This window comes from Chionomys nivalis, chromosome 12, assembly GCF_950005125.1.
Source record: "Chionomys nivalis chromosome 12, mChiNiv1.1, whole genome shotgun sequence".
Classification (NCBI taxonomy): domain Eukaryota; kingdom Metazoa; phylum Chordata; class Mammalia; order Rodentia; family Cricetidae; genus Chionomys; species Chionomys nivalis.
In genome coordinates, this window is record NC_080097.1 from 19,540,303 (window position 1) to 19,559,812 (window position 19,510).

At 41.7% G+C, this 19,510-nt stretch overlaps 1 protein-coding gene across 3 annotated transcripts in view; it reads left to right on the forward strand.

Moving 5' to 3' along the window:
* Klf12 (KLF transcription factor 12) overlaps positions 1–19,510 on the forward strand; it is a 545,932-nt gene that overhangs the window by 291,254 nt on the left and 235,168 nt on the right. For all 3 annotated transcript variants that reach the window (XM_057785991.1, XM_057785989.1, XM_057785990.1), the window contains exon 6: positions 19,319–19,381. In XM_057785991.1, coding sequence (XP_057641974.1) covers positions 19,319–19,381 — 63 coding nt within the window. The remainder of the gene's footprint in view (positions 1–19,318; positions 19,382–19,510) is intronic.

A 19,510-nucleotide genomic window follows, 5' to 3' on the forward strand; every position in this document is an offset into this window, starting at 1 on the left:
ACACAGCTGGCACAATGCCTCTTCCTTTCCCTGCTCAGTAGTGGAAATTCCAGACAGCAGGTGACACCACTCTCTCTTCCCAGATGCCCCAGTAAGGCTAGTCTCCGCTGTCACTCTTCCTGGAAGATCTCCTTCTTGCATATCCCCTCTGTCTCACAAGCCCAACAGAATTTATAGGCTTTAGCCCGATGACAGCTTGCTCACACACAGATTTAACTGTAGTTACAACAGTCTCTGGGGATGTAACACAAATTTGAGTCTTAGACAGACTAAGTTTGAACAGAGAATAAGATATCTAACTGGGTAAGGGGCTGAAAGTAAAAAATTAGAATTTGTGCAAAATTTGAACCAAATATACAACTTTGGGAGAGACCAGCACCTTAAAGAGTGCCTAAGAAGAATAAACATAAAAAAAAAAATCAGGAGCTAAAGAGGGAGGTGGTGGCTGTCTTAGATGTTGGCCAGCAGGTAAAAGAATGGGGCAATGGAGACAGGAACCCCCAAAAGTGTTGGTTTTAGCTCTGGGTGAATCAAGAAAACTAGTTTATTGAGATAAGTCTATACTGAATTAAAAATGAGGACTAAAGTATATGTCACATTCCTTTAGAGTTAACAGAGCGGTGCTAACAGGGTGGGAAGGAAAGGGGAGGAAAATACTGATGTAGGGAGATGGAAGCAGATATGGAGAGTGGTACAAGACTGGGCTCACGTAGACAGCTTCAGAAGCTCAGTCGTGAAAGCAACTTGGGCTATGACTATAGAAGGCTTTATCTTGTTTAATCTCTTTTATTCTTTATGTTTCTGAAGTCCAGTAGAAACAACTTAATAACAGAAATTGCTTAAATCAGTCACCTTTTTTCAAAAATAAAAATGTTGATGCCAACTAAAAAGGCTCCCGTTGAGACATTCAATGCAGTCAACAGTGTTTTGCAGGATGATGATGTTGGGGGTGGATTAGAGTTAGCGAAAGTATTCCCCACAGGAACTTAACCTGCCAGGCCAGGATGAGAACATGTCTATGGTAGACATGTATCCAGCTGACAGAGCAACACACTCAAGATATGAAAATGTAGGCACGATTATATAATAGTGGACAACTCTGGTTCCAGATTGTGTGGCTGTAGCCTAGTACAAGGGACAGCCACACAGCCCTTCATGAAACAAAGCTGCCACTCTACAGTAATTAATACCAGGAAAAGAGAAGTGTCCTGCCATTCAGCCCCTGAGCTGATTTACATAAAGGAGCTAGACAGTAATATGTCCAAGACATGCTCAGCTTGGTGTAAAGTTTCTAGCAAGCGGGGAGGCTTGCGTAACGATTCATGTGTGAGCCGCAGAGGATTTCAAGGCCTCTGCTCTTCAGCTCTGCATTCAAACCACAGTAAATCAGCCTTCCTGACCCTCTCGTTTTTTCCCTGGACAATTTGATGACGCTTTTGTCAACACGAGCTCTGATTAGAAGATAGCAAATTAAAGCTTCAGACAGAAAGTTAATAAACATCCTTGACTCCCTTGCCAGTTACTCACTGGATACATAATCAGCCTCAAATAGGAAAATGGGCAGACTTACGACTGAAGTCACAGTGCAACCTCAAGGGCTTTCCTCCAATCAGCAGACAGTTCTATCTGTAATCTAGTATTCCTGCGGAATTCTAAGAGGGATAGCTGCCGCGGTAGAAGTTTGCTAGCTATTTAGCAGTATGTTGCAACATGTTGGTTAGTTTTTTTTTCTAAAATGAAGCATGAAAACATTTTGTAGTGAATTTCCTTGTGTGTGTGTGTGTGTGTGTGTGTGTATCTAGCTGTATTGAAATAGTCTTCACTGGAGCCTCTGAGTGGTTAGCGCAGTCAACGACAGGATACAGAGGTATATAGGATGTCTTGCCTATTATTGTTCTTGGCTCATGGGGTAGCAAGGAGCAGAGTCATGGGGTAACAATAAGCAGAAGGCACCACTACTACACCATGGAAACTCTAATAGGCAAAGACAAGACTGTCAAACTAAGACTTGCCTACCACAGCACTCTAAGCCTTCTTCTGAATAAGGGAATAATTCCTTACTGTAAAGAAGGGAGATTGAAACATAACTGAGTAGACTTCATAGCCCATGGAGTCCAGGAGTGGTAGAACCTGGATTTGAACTGAGGCTGTCTGGTCTACATTGTTGTTGCTTTATTTGCTTGTTGTTTTGTTGTTATTGTTGTTGTTTGAGATAGCATTCTTCTATGTTACTGTTCAGTCTAGAACTCAAAGTATAATCCAGAGTAGCTTTTTACCCTCCTACCTCTGCATTCTATGTACTATTACAGCAGTGAGCTGCTGTATCTGTCTATGAGTCTGCTCCTACTAAAGCACCTTCTAGCTCTTTCCTGAAATTTCCTGACATTTGAACTCTCTATCTTGAAAGTTCTTCAAGCAGGGATAATATCGTAGGTGTCTAAGAATCCCCAGTCCCTAGTTCTAGACCTGGTAGAGAGTAAGAAATGCTTCAGTCATTCTTCCTGGGCACCGAGGTATAATTTTTCCACTTGTATAATGACACTTATTATTTACTTTCTTAATTTTCCAGGACAGGAATACAAAACAGAAAGAATCAACTGATTCTTTTTTTTTAATTTTAATATTATTTTTTAATTCTGATATAGCTGTTAAGCATTTACCAATATACAATTTTTCCCTGTGGTTTAAAAGTGTTATTGTTTATTTTATAGATAGAAAGAGACTTTTAGTCAGTTCAATTATGTTGTCTTATTTTTACATTTCTGTATGTATTTCAGCAACTCCTGAAGAATCTTGTTTCTTTTTGACCAAAGCAAAAAAAAAAAAGGGCAATTTCCATACTAGTCTATTTTGCAAGCCATCTGTATTTAATCAAAGACTACACATTTAAACCAACTAATTATATTTTGTAAATTCTTAAAACTGACTATCAATATTGGTAGATTTAAATATTGCCTAATTGTATTTTAAGACTATTAATATGTCTGTGTTTTTAATATTGGTGTTTTAGATAGAAGAGTGTCAACAAAAACAAATTTTAGAAATTTAATAGTTAAATTTTCCATGCTTTAAAATTATAATCTCAGTTGTTGATAGTGGTTTCATAAGAATAATTCTCACATTTGGATATAAGACATAAGAAAATCATGAAAATTTAGTACATGTGACTTTGAATAATAAATTGTGTCATCATCTGTCCCTCCAAAAAGCAATTTTCTAATGTATTGACATAAGTAGTGTATTCAACAATTTGATTCATTTGATGCTGACCTCCCCTAGTTTGCCCAAGCCAAGAGCTCAGTGTTCAAAGATACAGGTTCCAGATATTGCTGGAGTCATCAACTGACCCAAATGTCTGCCTGCTAAACTATGATGTATGTAGGGTGGTGGTATGTGTATGTGTGTTAGGGGGTGCTGAATCCTCACTGAAGCCAGTCATTGGCCTGATACAGTATCAGAAGCTGGGGAAGTATTTTCTTCTGGCAACTGGTTTATTTTAAGGCACCCAACTCTGGAAACTCTCAAATGGGGAAAGACACTTAAGGAAATGTTCAACATCTTTAGCCATTAGAGAAATGCAAATCAGAACAACTCCGAGATACCATCTTACACCTGCCAGAATGACTAAGATCAAAAACAACAATGATAGCTTATGCTGGAGTGGATGTGGAGTAAGGGGAACACTCATCCATTGCTGGTGGGAATGCAAACTTGTGCAACCACTCTGGAAATCAGATGGTGGTTTCTCAGGAAACCGGGAATCAACCTACCTCAGGACCCAGCCATACCACTCTTGGGCATCTACCCAAAAGATGCTCAATCATACTACAAGGACATTTGCTCAACTATGTTCACAGCAATATTATTTGCAATAGCCAAAACCTGAAAACAACCTAGATTTCCCTCAACTTTACTATTTCTTAAAGACCAAATTATATTTTCATACTAATGTAATAGATGCCCTAGTTTGCCTTCTATTGCTGTGATAAACACCATAGCCAATATAGGTAACAGCCCATCAGGGTGGAAACTAAAGCAGAAACTCTGAAGAAATGTTGCTTATTGTCTCCCTTAAGACTAGTGATCAGCCACCTTTTTCTTTTTTTATAAAAGTCAAGACCACTGCCCAGGGGTTGCCTTGCCCATAGTGAGTTTGACCTTATATAGACACGCCCACAGGTCAGTCTGATCCATTCAACACCCCAGATGACACTCACATGGATAACCCTGGGCTGTATCCTGTTGAGAGCTGAAGCTAACTAAGAGATGTGCATCTTTATTTTTACATAAAGAATTAAATCTTGGCCAAATGTTTGATACTGCAGAATGTAGAGCATCTTTTACGTTTTTCAGAGTTGATCCATATTTTGATTTTATTATCACCAGTGTTGAGAACACCACTTGACATAAATATGGAACACAAAATGTCAGAATTGTGTTTGGGCTGTTTTAGAAATTCTATAAATTCTATCCTAATCCCAAATCAAAATTCATTTGACTATATGAGAAACTCAAGCCAGTAACTCAAATTGCAATTTTTTTAAGTGAAAAATTCTGACATCGTAAAATTCAAAATACCAAGTTGAGATTTACTTTCAATGAATGACAGTGGGAAATTCTATAAAAATCTTTGTTTCTCACAATCAAATCATTGTTTCTATAGCACAAGAATACTTTGTCTGTAGTGCAAGCACTGCAGTTCATAACAGACCGGAGTCTTTGTGGACTCTGAGCCTGGGTGCATTGGGTGCTTCGCACTTGTGTTTGGCATGCTGGCATGAGGTGTGCAAACTGCATGCTGTTTATCCAGAACCAAGGCTGCAGGGAATTCCCATGATGCAGCACAGATGAGGACTGCCAGAAACACTTTGTATTCATTTCAGGTTTGAGTTTGAACTAATTTTTGGCCACGGTGTGTTTGGACACTTTTCATTGCATGCACAATTTCCTTGACTCCTCCATTATTAGACTGCCTGTGTGGGCTCCTGACCCCAGCTTACTTGCCTCTTCACCTGCACAGAGATTGCTACTGAATCCTTGCCTCATATTACAGAATCTTCTAGTGGCATGTACACCCTGGAGAGAACACCCCAAAATCCTCGTCTGTGGTCATCACAGCCATTAACACTGCTGGGCTGCATCTTCACAAGTTCCTCTTCCTCCTCTTTTTCTCTTGATGCATTCTTCAGCAGATGGAGATGGAGACTTCTCATTCATTTTCCAGCCACCCAGACCTGAGCAATCACACAGAAACTTTATTAATTCCAACACTGTTTGGCCTATTAGCTCAGGCTTTTATTAACTAACTCTTACATCTTAATTTAACCCATTTCTATTATTTTATATTTTACCATGATGCTCATGGTTTCTTGGGCAGCTCCATGACCTCTGCCTCTTTTGGCAGCTACATGGTTCCTCTCTGACTCCACCTATTTTCTCAATATATCTCTGTTCATATTTGCTGCCTTGCTTTTCGCTACTAAGCCCTTGGCCAAAACAGCTTTATTCATTAACCAATGGAAATAAAACATATTCACAACACACAGAGGGGAATCCCACATCAAGTAGAACACCTAGGTGTTTGCCCATGTCTAATCAGAACTGCATCCTATGATTCCCGGAGCTAAGCTCACACCATCAGCTTAAAGGGACTTTTTCTCTCCTGCCCTTCTGAAGTACTCGGAGTTGTCTTTCACTGTTGCTTGTGTGTTTTTCAACCCTTCTTATTCAGTTGCTTGAACCAGATGGGGTCACAACCTGCCCTTTAAAAAACTGATGTAGTTATTCATCCTCTTATCTCTAGCCATCCTTCTACTAGTTCTTAACTGTTGGGTTATCTACTCCCTGGAACTAACTATTGAGAAAACCACATATTCTGAACTTTATTTTTGTTTATCCTTTCTTAAACTGTTATTTGTTATCATGTATTCACACAAATGAACTGTTGTCATTTTTAAGGTCAAGACTCATATTAATTATATTAATGTTACATAATCTGATTGGTGGGTGTATTGAACAAAGCAGTCTCATCTGTTTTAATCAGTTCCTTCCTGTTTAGTTTTCCTTTAATTATATCAGTGAGAGTGTGCTTCATCAGCAACCAGAACTGGATGAAGTGAACCGTAGAAAGTATTAATCATTAATCACTCTGTCTTAGTCACTTGGTAAGTAAAATAAAATCCAGGATGTTTTTCTTGAAGACAGATCCATCCTCTTTGGATTGAGTTGTACCAAGCCAAGTGGGAAGAATACGTATGGTTAGGAAGCCCAGTACAGCAGGATGTGGTAGATTTGTCTGACTTATCACTTTTGCTCAATGGCTAAAATCCTGTCTCATTTTGGAGACATGTGTGGAGGAGTCCACCGGGGTTTATTCCATCCTATTGGTGGACTGACTTGTGGGTTTCCGTGTATTCCTGGCCAATTTTCACATACACCTTAGGCCCTGTGTGTGTGCAGTGGGGGATGGGACGTGACTGAGGTGCTTGGCAGCTCCTAACATCAGACACCCAGTTCTGATACTAAAGTGCCTCTCTGCGTTTTGTGGGTTTTTACGGTGCTAGCAGCTTTAGTTTAGAGGAAATTCAGGCAGCCTGACTGCCAGTATGGATAGCAACAAGACCTTCAAAACAGTTCCTATGGCTCTGAGTTCTGTGACCCAGCACTGAAACCGACTCCTCAGTGCTTTTCCCTTTGATTTGTTTCAAATTCACTTAAATAAGAACAAGCAAGGAATCAGATTTCCATACACATAAATACGCACAGCATACATGCAGTCAAAACCCATTTTGTAAATACATAAATAAAGAGAATGATTACATTTAATTGCCGTATTGGGGGTTTCTAGCCATTGAGATTTTATTGGAAGCAAAATGTAAACTCTATTTTCCCTGAGTGGAGATGATTTATCTTTAGCATCCAGCTTATATCATTTCTATTATATCTGTGAACCAAATGATATAAAATTATGTCCTACTCAAAAGAAAAAAATATTGCTTAACCCCTTTTTGAAAGAATGCTGAATTTGAATAGGTTGCATTTTGCACTCACAAAATGCCAGAATTATCTACTTTGTTTGATCTTCTTTAAGCCCAAATGAGGCCTCTCAGAATTAATGTAGCCAGACAGCAAACTCATCTGGAGTAGCTCCCCACTACCAGCTCCTCTTAACCCACAGGACGCCCACATCAAGAAAAGGTAGTGCAAGTGAGTAATGGAATAACTACCAGCCAGGGTGTCTGCCAATTCACGAACTTTCTCCAACTCAATCTGTGCTAATGGCTAAATCAAAGTATTTCGGCTCATAGAATAAAAGCCTGGAATCTTAATGCACCATATACCGAACACTGAAAAATAATGTCAGACATTATGCACATGCAAAGTCAAGTGGAAAATTGAAGGAATTATCAGTTTGTCTCAGGTCAGGGCAGGAATTTCGGAACTGCGTGACCTAGATGAAGGTCAGTTCCATAATGTAGTTTGAGTTACTCTGTAGATATGATCTAAAATTCCTTCCTTCAACCCTCAGCCTTATTTTTATTAACCTTTAAAAATGGCTTCATCCCTTGTTGTCTTACTCTCTTTTCTCTACCAATCTGCAGCATGACTTTTGCTATTCTGTACTACATACAAAATCATGAAAGTAGTCTAATATGATTGATTAGTTTATTATTAAAGAGAGTATGTATACTCTTGCATTATTTTATTCACATATCCAATATATTCATAAGCATACATATAATGGATGTTATTTATAGTACAAGCTGTTGAGAAAAATGAAAAAGATGGATCACTGAGATAAACATGTAAGAAATTATTCCTAGAAGAGTTATATTAATCCCTTATCCCAGCAAATGCATGGCATCTAAAAAAAAGATTTCTTAGGTGGTACTTTAGAACTTCAAAGTACCAATGAACATAACAGTTAGCATATACCCATCGCTCAATTTCCCTAAACTTGATATGTTGCGTACCTCGAGTTAACCAAAGCAGGAAGTTATAATTGCCTCAGCAGTTACCTAACTACAGACCTCATCTGAATTCCACTAGGATTCTACAGTGCCCACAGATTCCTTCATGTTTGAGGAAATACATGTGTGTGTGCTCAGTGTGGCCCCTGGGCACAGGTGCCAGCTGTGCCCTAAGTCAGGTTCAAGGAAACCATCTCCCGCTCATCCAAACCTTTCCTTTGGGCCATATCTCTTTGATTCACCTTCTCATCCACCCTGTTTATTATATAGCATGTACATACCCATATATTTACCTATGTGGATACAAACACTTAAACTTTGACTTATTTTTATAGATTGTTACAAGAAATAAATTGAAAAATGAAAAGGGAACCATTATGACTTACCATGTTTATTTTCACTGAGTGAGCAATCCTTGAATATGAGTCTGATCCATACTAGAAAATAAGGCATAGTACTACATAAGCAGTATGAGCTAAGAGAAAATCATTCCCATCCAATAATTGCATATATGGACGTTATGGACTATTACAGGCATGAATGTTATGAAGGACGGAGTTGATAGGGTCTGTGACAGTTAGGTAAGATCTCATGGGAGGAATTGGGAAGACAGAAGGGGAATTGAGCTGAAGAGCTGAAAGGTAATTAGCATGGATGCTCTCAGAAAAGTAGGGGTGAATTAAAAGGGTGAAGAAAGATACTTTGCGGAGGCACTGGAGTGAAGAAAAGAAAAATGTGGCCAGAGTCAGTGAAACTGAGAACAAAGGTGGAGTAGCAAAGAAGAGAAAGCTGGAGAAGTGGATAAGGGCCTGGACAGACTTTTAGGCAAGGTTGGGACTTAGGTGTATTGCAAGAGCACTGAAAATTACTAAAGGAACAAGAGAATAAAAATAAGTTTTCTTTAAAAAAAAAATGTAACTATATCACCTCCTTGAGGTGCCATGCAAGCTGACAAGGAATGAAACAATTAACAGTCTTACCCAGTTATGCTGCCTATGAGCGACAACAATGACCAGCATCGCATGATAATCCTAAGGGTGCACAGTGGCATTCATACCTTGATGCTAACAAGCATCTCTCTTAAATGGACTTAAGACCTGTTCAACAGAAGGAAAGTTATGCCCGGTGTTGGAAATCTCTCCAGCTCCCCGGGGTTAGTGAAGTCATGATCTTGGAGGAGAAGCTACACCTTACTGAACCTTTAATAGCATTCCAAATGTTTGTCCTTATACCCACAGGTGAGCATCATCCTCACCTCTCTTTCAGGAAACTTGTTTTAGCAACAGATGGAGACCATTTTAGAAAACCACAGCCAATCAAAATGTAGAGCTGTAGATCCCATTTCCAATGGATACATCTAAAATACAGTTCCTGTACCTAAGACTTAGGCATCATTGTAGAAGATAGGAAAGGAAGACCATAAGATCCAGAGAAACTGGGAGTTTGCTATGAGATTATGTCTCCTAGTAACTTCAAAAGTTGAAATAAACAAGGATGAACCAGTAGACTTGTTAGTGTGGAAGGAGAAAAGCTCTCAAGGCCTCAACCCTACACAGGCAACTAGGGATGCTGAAAACAGATACGTGTAAGTCACATCATACATAGTGAACATATTGTATTTATATATTTGGAGATATATATGTTTCCTGTGTATGTACATAACAACAATTAATTTTTTAAAAGACCATGAGATTGAAAGAATGCTAGGGTGTGTATATAGGGGGAAGATTTGGAGTGAGGAAAAGGAAGGGTGAAATTATATATATATAATCTCAAAAGATAAAAGATATATTGATATAGATATAGATGATTAGATATAGGTATAGATAGATATCTTTATGCAATTCACTATGCTCATAGTATAGGAAATGAATTGCCAGGGTGTTTTTCAAGAAAATGTTGTTGAGAGGGGTGGACAAAAACAATGATTTAGCTGTAGAAATGGGGGTTAGTAGAACATAGGTTGCACCAGAGACACATGCACCTTCTGGTGACTGGGAAGACTAAAAGGTGTTCCCTCAGCGACCTCTGCTAGATGTCTGGATTTATTGACAGAATCACTATGAGTTCAGTGCTTTTTTTTTCTTGGTTTGGCTTGAATGGCACGTGATAAAGGCCAGATGAGCATCATTTCCTACTGCTCTTTGAGTTGGACCTGAAATCCTGTGAGATGACAAAGCTGAGTACTGAAATAACTTCTTGTGAGTTCCAAGATGTCACAGATACTGGGTGTCTTATGGACTTTATTGCTGTGAAGAGATGCCGTGACCACAGCATCTGTTATAATGAAAAGCATTTAATTGGAGCTGACTTATAGTTCAGAGGTCTAGTCCATCATCAGCATAGCAGGAAGCATGACAGTACACGGAAAGACACAGGGTGCTAGAGAGTAGACGAGAAAATTCTATATTTGGATCTGCAAGCAGCCAAAAGAGAGAGTGAGCCAGTAGGTCTGGCTTGAGCTTCTAAAAGCTCAAAGCCCACCCCCCTATGACACACTCCCTCCAACAAGGCTACATCTACTCCAATATGATCAGGCTTCCGATAATGTCACTCCCTGTAAGTCTGCAGAGGCAGGACATTTTTATTCCAACCAGCATACTGGGCCTGTTGTATTGTTCCTCTGCCCTAACTGGGCCTCCATGACGATTGCAGTACATTGATAATGCAAGAATGCTCACATTTCCAACTTTCTCAGCATTCGCTGCTCAAGTCTATCCTCTATGTGTCTCTGACAGAAACTCGCTATGAATATGTCTTTACTTCAAAATGTGTGTGTGTGCACACACGCACGCACGTGCATTTGCACTCACACATGAGCATGAACACTCACACCCAGTACACATGTGGAGATCAGAGGATAATCTTGAGGTCCATCCCTCATCTTCTGCCTCTTTAAGGCAGGGTTTCTCTTAGTTGATGGCTGTTGCCTTCAGGGTGCACCAGGGTAGCTGGCAATGAGCTTCGGGGGATTCTCCTTTCTCGGCCTCCCATCTCTCTGTCGGTCTTCTAGAATTACAGCAACATGAAATCTTGTTTTCTACGTGGATAAGGGGACTTCTAACTCAGTTCCTCATGCAGGCAGAGCAAGTGCCCTGTGCCATTGTTGTGAAATTTTCTTTAAATTTGGAATTTTTTTTATGGTGCGTGTCAGCTTCTTCCTTCACTTCTCTTAGGTGATCCTTAGGTGTTGTCTATACATTGTTACCTGAACTTTCTTACAGTATCACACCTTGCCACATCACTTGCACTTACACCAAATCTCAGAGACTGGTTTGTGTGTGTGTGTGTGCACGCGTATCTGTGTGTGTGTTTGCACAAGGTTTTATTGAAATCCTTATGAGTAACATCCAAATCTAGTTGTAGCTGTCCAGGAGATGACGTGATGCTGTAGAGGATGCTGGGATACAACAGGAATATCTCACGGTACCCTTCCAGTTCTCAGGTGGGGGAGGAAGACAGGATCTCCTTTCAGATTATATCATACCCATGAAATCACACAGGGGCTCCTCACAGCCAGTCCACACAGGCTATCTAGTAGCCTTGCATTAGCCCTCTACCATCAGAGTTTTTACAAACAGCACAAGCTCACAGTTCTTGGGCCCATAGTCTATGATTAAACCACATCACACTGCAGTAGCCTGGTCCACACTTTCACACAGTGAGTTATAATGGATATACTCCATTGTTGGTTAGTTTGACTTCTCTTTCTTCTTCTGTTTTGTTGGTTGTAAGTGGGTGTGTTGTGTTGAGGGTCTAACCCTGAGTCTCGTATATGCTGGCCATGCATATCTCCATGCTTGGCATTTTCAAGACACATCTTCCTACACAGTTAAGGCTATTCTTAAACTCACCGGATAGCCGAGCCCAATCTCAAGCTTGCAATCGTTCAGCCTCTGTGGCCGTGAACTCTGATTGCAGGTGTGAAACGGCACACCTGCTGTTAATCCTAGCTTATTACGCATCTATCCTCCTCTTCCTTCCTCTGCCCACCACTGTTCCCCTGTGCCGTCTGAGACATTATTACTTTAGCTTCCAAATGGTCTTCATGAGTCACACATTTCCCCCCAGGCCATGCTCGGCACCGCTGCCAAGATGATTTTTCTTGTTTATAAACCTGATTGTAGCATATCTAATCACAAAATCCGTTGGTAGCTGTCCTCTAATTCTTTTAAGTCAAGTACTTAGCATACTACACAAGACCCTTAATCTTTGGCCTCTCTAAGCCTGCCAGCCCCCTTAGCCTCACTCTCTCCATAGTTCACAGCTCTGGTTGTCTGTTTCCACCTTTCAGAGTATTTCCGGGTCTCCAGAGTGAATTCCTTTTCCCCTTTCTCTAGCTGCAAAATGTATCCTTTAAAATTCCCCTCCTCTATCGGCAAAAACTGTCTCTGTCTACTCCGTAGCTTTATTCCTGCCCCCTCAGTGGTTTAACTGTCCCTGCCGCTACTCAGCACAGGGTACAGTGTGGACTCTCGTCTCTGTGCACTTACTTTGTAGGATGGGCAGCCTGAAACCAGGGTTCTTGTCAAAGTCAAGAGCAACCAACTGTCACAGCACGTCGGCTTCTACCATCCATTTAGAGGTCTAAGACATTGCCTGGTCCAGGAAATGCTCGGTTAATATTTACATTTAGGTATAAGTAAATGACTTCCAGTATGTGATGGCTAAATCAAAGCAATAAAGGATCCATGCATAGCTCGGAGCAGTGGAGGCAAAGCTGACATCCTACAGCTCCCTGTCCTAACTACTAATGCTTTAGGCATTCATTGGAACATCTATATTCTATCACCATCTTCACATTCAGGTCTCGAATGTCTCTAAACCCCTACTTTGACAAGGTGGAATGATTCACCTCACAACTTCAGTTCACTTGTTGAGGTGACCTCTTCTCTCAATGTCTTCTTATTACTGTCCCGTTCTGTCTCTGGGAATTGTGGCTCCCATCCATCCTGTCTTTTTCTCATGCAATCTTGGCAGTTTACACTTTGAAGCACTTCTCTCTTTATTCCTATGACTTTGGAACTCCTCCTCATTCCTGCGCATCCAATCCTCTGGCAGCTACTTGGTGGCCTCAGCTAGTCTGTTGGTCACTGCCCTCAGTGCCAGCCCTCCCCGTGGCAGCCATTAAGCAATGCCTGCCGGATGGAACTCATTACTTATCTACTGATGTCCCAGATATGAAGATAAATGTTCAGTAAGTCCGTGAAATAGATCACATTTAAAACGGAAAGCTTTGTGTCTTCGTTTGTTACTGTGTACTTGGACATTGTGTGTGCCAAGTCCCAAGGGTGCATTGGTGACTTATACAAGTATAGCCTTTGTTCTTTCACTGTAGAAGTTAGAGTTTGGTAGGAGAGCAAGGCTCCCCATACAACTGCTTCTTGTTGAGTTTCTACATGGAGACGCAATTGTGAACAAAGAGAGGAATGCCTTCTTGAAGCATTCGTGTGGAGTTGGAGAGACAGACAATATGAATTAAGTGTGCATCAAAATGTACCCTTCATTCAGCATCTGGAGGGTACCCCATCGTGTGAGAACTAGGAACATGTTGTGGGTAACCTCTGAGGAGCACACATCATCTACATTCAATACCGGAGGTGTGCGGAGGAACCCTCAGTGTAACCGCATCGTTGAGGGCAAGAGAGGCAGTGAGGGATGGCGTTAGGATGAATTGATGCCTTGAGATGATGATGTCTCAAATGTTCTCCTGTGAGATCTGCAGCCTCTGTCAATATGCAGCAGAAATGCATCGTTCCTTTCAATACGCTGTATCCCTTCTTGTTGTGTTACATGCATGTGGCATGTCATGTGTTTACAGGTGCATATCATGTTTGAGTGTGTATATGGAGGTCAGAGTTCAATATTAGATGTGCTCCTCTCTCATTCCTCATCTGACTTTTTGAGGCAAACTCTCTCACTGAACCTGAAGACCATGGACTTAACTGTGGCTAGGGTCACCCGGCTCTGCCCTTCAGTACTGAGACCCCCTGACCATGCTGCCACACCCAAATTTTATTAGATTTCTGGGGATCTGAACTTTGGCCCCCATACTTTTGAGTCAGGACCTTTACTAACTTAGCCATCTCTCCAGCCCAAGCTCTACTTTTTATACTGTTTACCATAACCTACCTAAGTGTCTGTAGCATCCGAAAAAGTATTACATTAAACATGGAAAGCAATGATTATAACATTAATTCCATGAGGTGATTCACTTCACCCCACACCTCTAAAAATATTAATGCACTTGCATAGGAAAGGATGTCAAAAAAGGTCCGAAAAGAAACATAGATATGTATATTGTGTGTGTATATACATATGTGCTTGTACATAAAATTTTTGCTTCTGTTTAGTGGTGTGAAAATACAAACCAAGGGCTCACACCTATTCATGAAAATCCCTACTGCTGAGAACTCTCATATCTTTTGGTGTATGATATTTCTGGTGGTCATCTAATCATAGATACAAATTTTTTGCTAAGAATAAAAAGGACCCACTTTATCTGATGATTTGCATTCTCATTATTTGCCCAGGTGTAGTGCATTTATTAGAATAACATCTGGACTAGCCTGAATGCTCACGAGAATTTGTTCCCAGTGCTGTGACTGTAAGAATTAAAGCAAATCCAATTCTAAATCATTTCATATGTTTTGCATAAGAACATGTTTATATTTAATAATAACTGTGGAATTATTTCTAAGTCCTCAACAAAGCAGTAAAATGAATTATTAAAAGGACTTTTGTAGCATTTGCTTAGCTCGTAGATGAAAGTATGGCCTGATACATAACAGAAAAATAAATAGAATAGCAAGCATAACTATGTAATAGTTTTTAAGAGTTATCAAATAACTAATCACGTACATAGGGCGGCAGCCTATCAGAAAATGTTCTTGGTCTGTGAAGTAGCTTATTCTGGCGTCCTCAATAGGAAGAGTGTCTCTGATACAGGGCACTTGAACTGGACATTCAGTGCGCTCATTTACTTGGTTGGTTGGTTGGATTTTGTTTTGTTGTGTTCTGTTTTCAGATTTCGTTGGTGTATAGAGCTTATCCTGTTTTGTCAGTAGGAAGCAAGTTCTCTTACGTAGGGCAGCCTTGTTAGTCACACTGCCCCTTCCTTCTGTCCCCTCAGGGAAACAGTGGGACTGAGAAACCCTGTCTGATCCACGCCTGAAGGTAACTAGGGTGGTTGGGGTAGGTATCCCTTTTCTTACCCATGGAGAGGATTTGTGGGCTGGATGGTATTCATATAACAAAACATAAGTTAGCCAGAAGAAAGCGTGGCATACTGACTTGATCTAAGGCTTCTGCACCAGGGGAGTCTTCAGAAAGCTAGGTTTATAGAGTCTAGGGCAATTGCCCACTTTTATGCTTAGGTTTCATGCCACAGGGACACCTCCTTGGAAATGTGATTGGCCAGAATGGCATGATAAAAGAGTGACAGATTGCTGGAGTGTAACCCACAAGGCCTACCTGATACAGTCACTGTGTAGGTGGTGAGATGGTGACCATAGCCATGATGGAAATATGTTCAACTAATAACAGAATAAGCATCCACAAGGGAGAGAGGAGAACATAGGAAGGAGGCCCCAGACACACTAGTGGTTCAGGCTGGCAAACTGGGCACGGGAGAAAAGAAAAGTTAGGAAGATGGTCACCGCTGCTGAGTTAAGAAAGTGGCCAAGTGCAGGTGGACAAATTCAGACACTGGGATTGGAAGATTGCAGCTCAACCCCCAGATCTGAAAACAGGCATGGTATGGATATCTGAGTCAGGGAACTTGGTAAATAAGATGTCAGATGCATGGTGACGTGTGTCAGAGTGGAGCTGGGTATATATCTTAGTGGTAGAGTATTTGGTTAGCATGTATAAGGTCCTGGTTTCAATCCGCAGTACTGATGAGAACAGGTTGATTTTTGGTTTGTTTTACAGCACAAGCAGGGGTAGTCTCCTCTAAAGTAACTGTAACAGTGTGGCAGTTAGTGTGCATTGCTGTCGGATGCTGTGCACTCTACATTGTTGTATGTGATAAATGTTGATGCTGATGACAACAAAGTATGTTTGCTGACACCAGTATCATAGATCCATGTGACCCTATGGTGGCTGTGATGTGATTTCAGCCCCCTTACACTCTCCAGACTGTGGTCCTGCATGTGGAACCCATGTCCCTTCCATAGCTGAGGATACTGAGATATGGATCAATGCTGTGACTTGCCTTAGATGGCCCTGTGATTAGCTTGCAGCGCTGTGGTCTAACCCCAGGAAAGCTGGTTATACGGTTTGCACCCTGTCTGGCTTCATCTCTTTCAGTGCCTAGTAGGTGGGTGGAACAGCGGCACTCCAAAAACTCCTCCGTGGTTCAGAATGTGTGTCCAGAACCCAGACTTCACATCCCACCTCTTCCTGCCAGTCATTGGCATAACTCCCTGGAGACACTCAAAAGCAGACTGTCCTGGTCTCTTAACTCCAGCAGTCATTATAACACAGGATCTGGGAAGTAGGTTCAGTACTTGCACCCGAAGAAGAAAGTGACCTCTTTATGGTAAGATATCAAAAAGTTTCAAACGTAGCAGGATTTTTTTTTTAAGTGAAATTATAAACAGGCTGCCATCCCAGATGAGTCAGTATGTATAAATAGAACAATTGGTGCACAGGGCCTCGGTGGTGCGACTTCCGTCTCTTCCGCGCGCTCAGTGTAAATCACCCTGCGTGAGCCGCAATAGCCCACATAGCAATCAGTCTCTGTAGAGAACCTTGTCAGATCCACTGTGTTACACAACATCAAGATCATCCTTCGCTTCAGCCTGGTGCGTCCTTTTCTCCTCACATCCAGCAGTTAGCACTAAGGCCTGGAACCCTTAGTTACCGAACAAAGTGGCTCAGGAGTAATGGAGCCTGCGTGAGGCTGCGCGAAGAATAATGAATGTACCCAGTAAGCTTCCTGCCGAGATGCAGGTGCAGAAATCAGAGGGTCATGAATAATGCATGACATGCAGATTAGACAGGAGTAGTTTATACTACTGGGTGTTTGACTCTGCTACCTGCCTGGCTGCTATATGTGGAAAGAGGCTGGTAGCCGGCAGAGGCGCTGCCATTTAAAACTGGAACTCCCCGGAACGCGGCATGTCCTTTTGAAGAAATAAAAATTTAAATGATAGCTGGCATGTAATCGTTGTCTGCGTTTCAGGGCGAAGTAAGTACCCTCAGAGGAAGAAAATATTTCTCAACTCCTAGGTTGAGTTTAAGTACTGTTCCTGTTATTTGCTCATACAGATTATCAGAAGTTTTTTTGTTTTTGGATTTTCCCCCTAAATTTAATAAACCATGATGGGAACCATGTATTGAGAATGTTTTTGTTTTTGTTTTTGTTTTCATCTAGGCTCACCGATTTTTTTTCTCAATGACAACAGTGTCTAGAATGTTTTGTGATTAGGGAATGATGAAGCCCAGCGCCCCTTGCCTGTGTGCACTTGGGGTGTGAAATGGGCGGCAATAAGACTGTGATCCTTCAACTTCAGTTGCTATAGTAGCGGCTAGAGTTGATCATGTGGAAGACACAAATGCTGGGTACGGTTATGCTTAAGGGGGGCACGGTAAAGGGGTTAAGGGTTTAAAGGACTTGGTGTGCTGTAAAGAGGGAATCCTTGGAACAAACGACTTCTGGAAATGTACTTAACTCTGAGGACCAGTGCCTCAGCGAGGAGTTCCTGGTGGTCTCCTGCAGCTTCCCTTTGGTCTGTGGCCTTATCTGGTCATCTAGGAAGTAAATTTTTTGACTCAAATGTTCATCTTGAGAATTCTGTTTGAAGGAGGCGGGGAACATGAGTTTTGTTTCCTTTTATGTAAGTCTTGTGTGTGTGTGTGTCTGATATGTATAAACATCTATGAGAGAGATAAGTATGTGTCTTATGTGTCTTGAGGTGCTGGAATATGAGCTGGCTTTCATTTCTAGCTGACACTGTCATTTCCGCCAGGCCCCAGCTTGGACAGATGCCAAGACCAACAGGTGATCCTTGTAGCTGCAGAACAGCAGGAAGTGGGCCGCGTTTGAATGAGGCGGTTCAGCAGAGGGGCTGCCTGGCCCCCTTCCATCTTTCTGCATAATTATCGCCCCCTCCCCCATGCAGAGCGGAAAATCTGTGCTGAGCAACTCAGCTGCAGCCACCGCTGAGAAGGCTGTGAGAAAAAGAATGCTAATAAGGGGTGGCAGAGGAAATCAGCTACAAAGTGCCACCCAACTCAGGTTCGGGAAAGATGGCGTTCCCGCCTGCCCTCACCCCCAAAACGGCTGGCCTGCCCTATCTGTTTTGATGTTATTTTTCACTGAGTAGCAGTGAGGGGCTGGAGTGCGGATGGACCTAGGGCTGTTGTTTTAACAGGGCATTAGGGCCAATTAAGATAATTTTGTTTCCTTCCTTCATCCTTCCTTGATTCTCTCCCCTTCTCCTTTCCTCCCTCCCTGTGAATCAAAGCAATGTGTGAAGAGTGATGATGATTCGAACTCAAAGAATGGCTAGATCAGGACTCCTAGGCAAGCAGTCCAAAGCAAGAAGTGAGCTGGTAGGCAGCTGAAGTAGCCAAACAGCTTCCTTGGCCACTTGGTAACTCTCAAAGCAGAGGGTGTCCAGCCACCGGCCCCAGTTGGAGGATACCAGCAGCAACCGGAAGGCTTTAAATTCAAACCCTGCGTGACTCTAACCTAGGAAGCTTGGAAAGCTATCTATTTACTATTTTACCTGCCATAGTTATGAAATCACTCCTTCCTCAACTCAGCTAGAGAGCGTCAATTTTAGAAAGCCTGTCTCCTGCAAATAACCAACCATTCACCCCTCCATCCTGCGCTGTTTACACGCAGCCCGTTTCTGGCCACTTGGATGAGGTCCTGCTGTTTTCTTGACTTTAACATTTAGAAATTGACTGAAAGTGTGGTCATTTAACTGTTTCCTTGTGCAGTTTCTATGGCAACAGACATACGAGAGCTCTATGAGGGCAGGTATCATGTCCTCCATGCTATTTTACTCACTCTTACCCCCAGGCCAGGATTACATCTTCAGTAACTGTGTCTTCTGCTGAAGGAGTACATCTGTTCATTGAAACCAGTGGTACTTCACTTGGGACCTTTACAGTTGACACGGGATGCCTTGCTACCTTGGGAGAGATAAAGAAAGAAGCCTTCGGGTTGAAGGCAGAGGAATTTAATTGCATTTGTTTACTAAGAGATGGTCAAGTTCACAAGAGAGAACAAATGAACTTCATTTGTTTATTGATGGAGCAGATTCTTTCTGCCTTCCCATGTGTGGTCAAAATTATGTTTTCTCAATCCCTGACTTCCTTTTGTCTGTTGACAGGGTCCATCCATCCCCAGTTTCCAGGGTCCGGGGAAACCGAATGAATAACCAGAAGTTTGCTTGGTGAGTACGCAAGTTAAATTGGGAATATCGTTATCTTTTATTGTTGCAGAAGTTTCGTTTTGTTTAGAGAAGCAGTGTCCCATGGATCCCCAGACTAGCCTGGAATAAACCAGCAAGGAAACACTGACA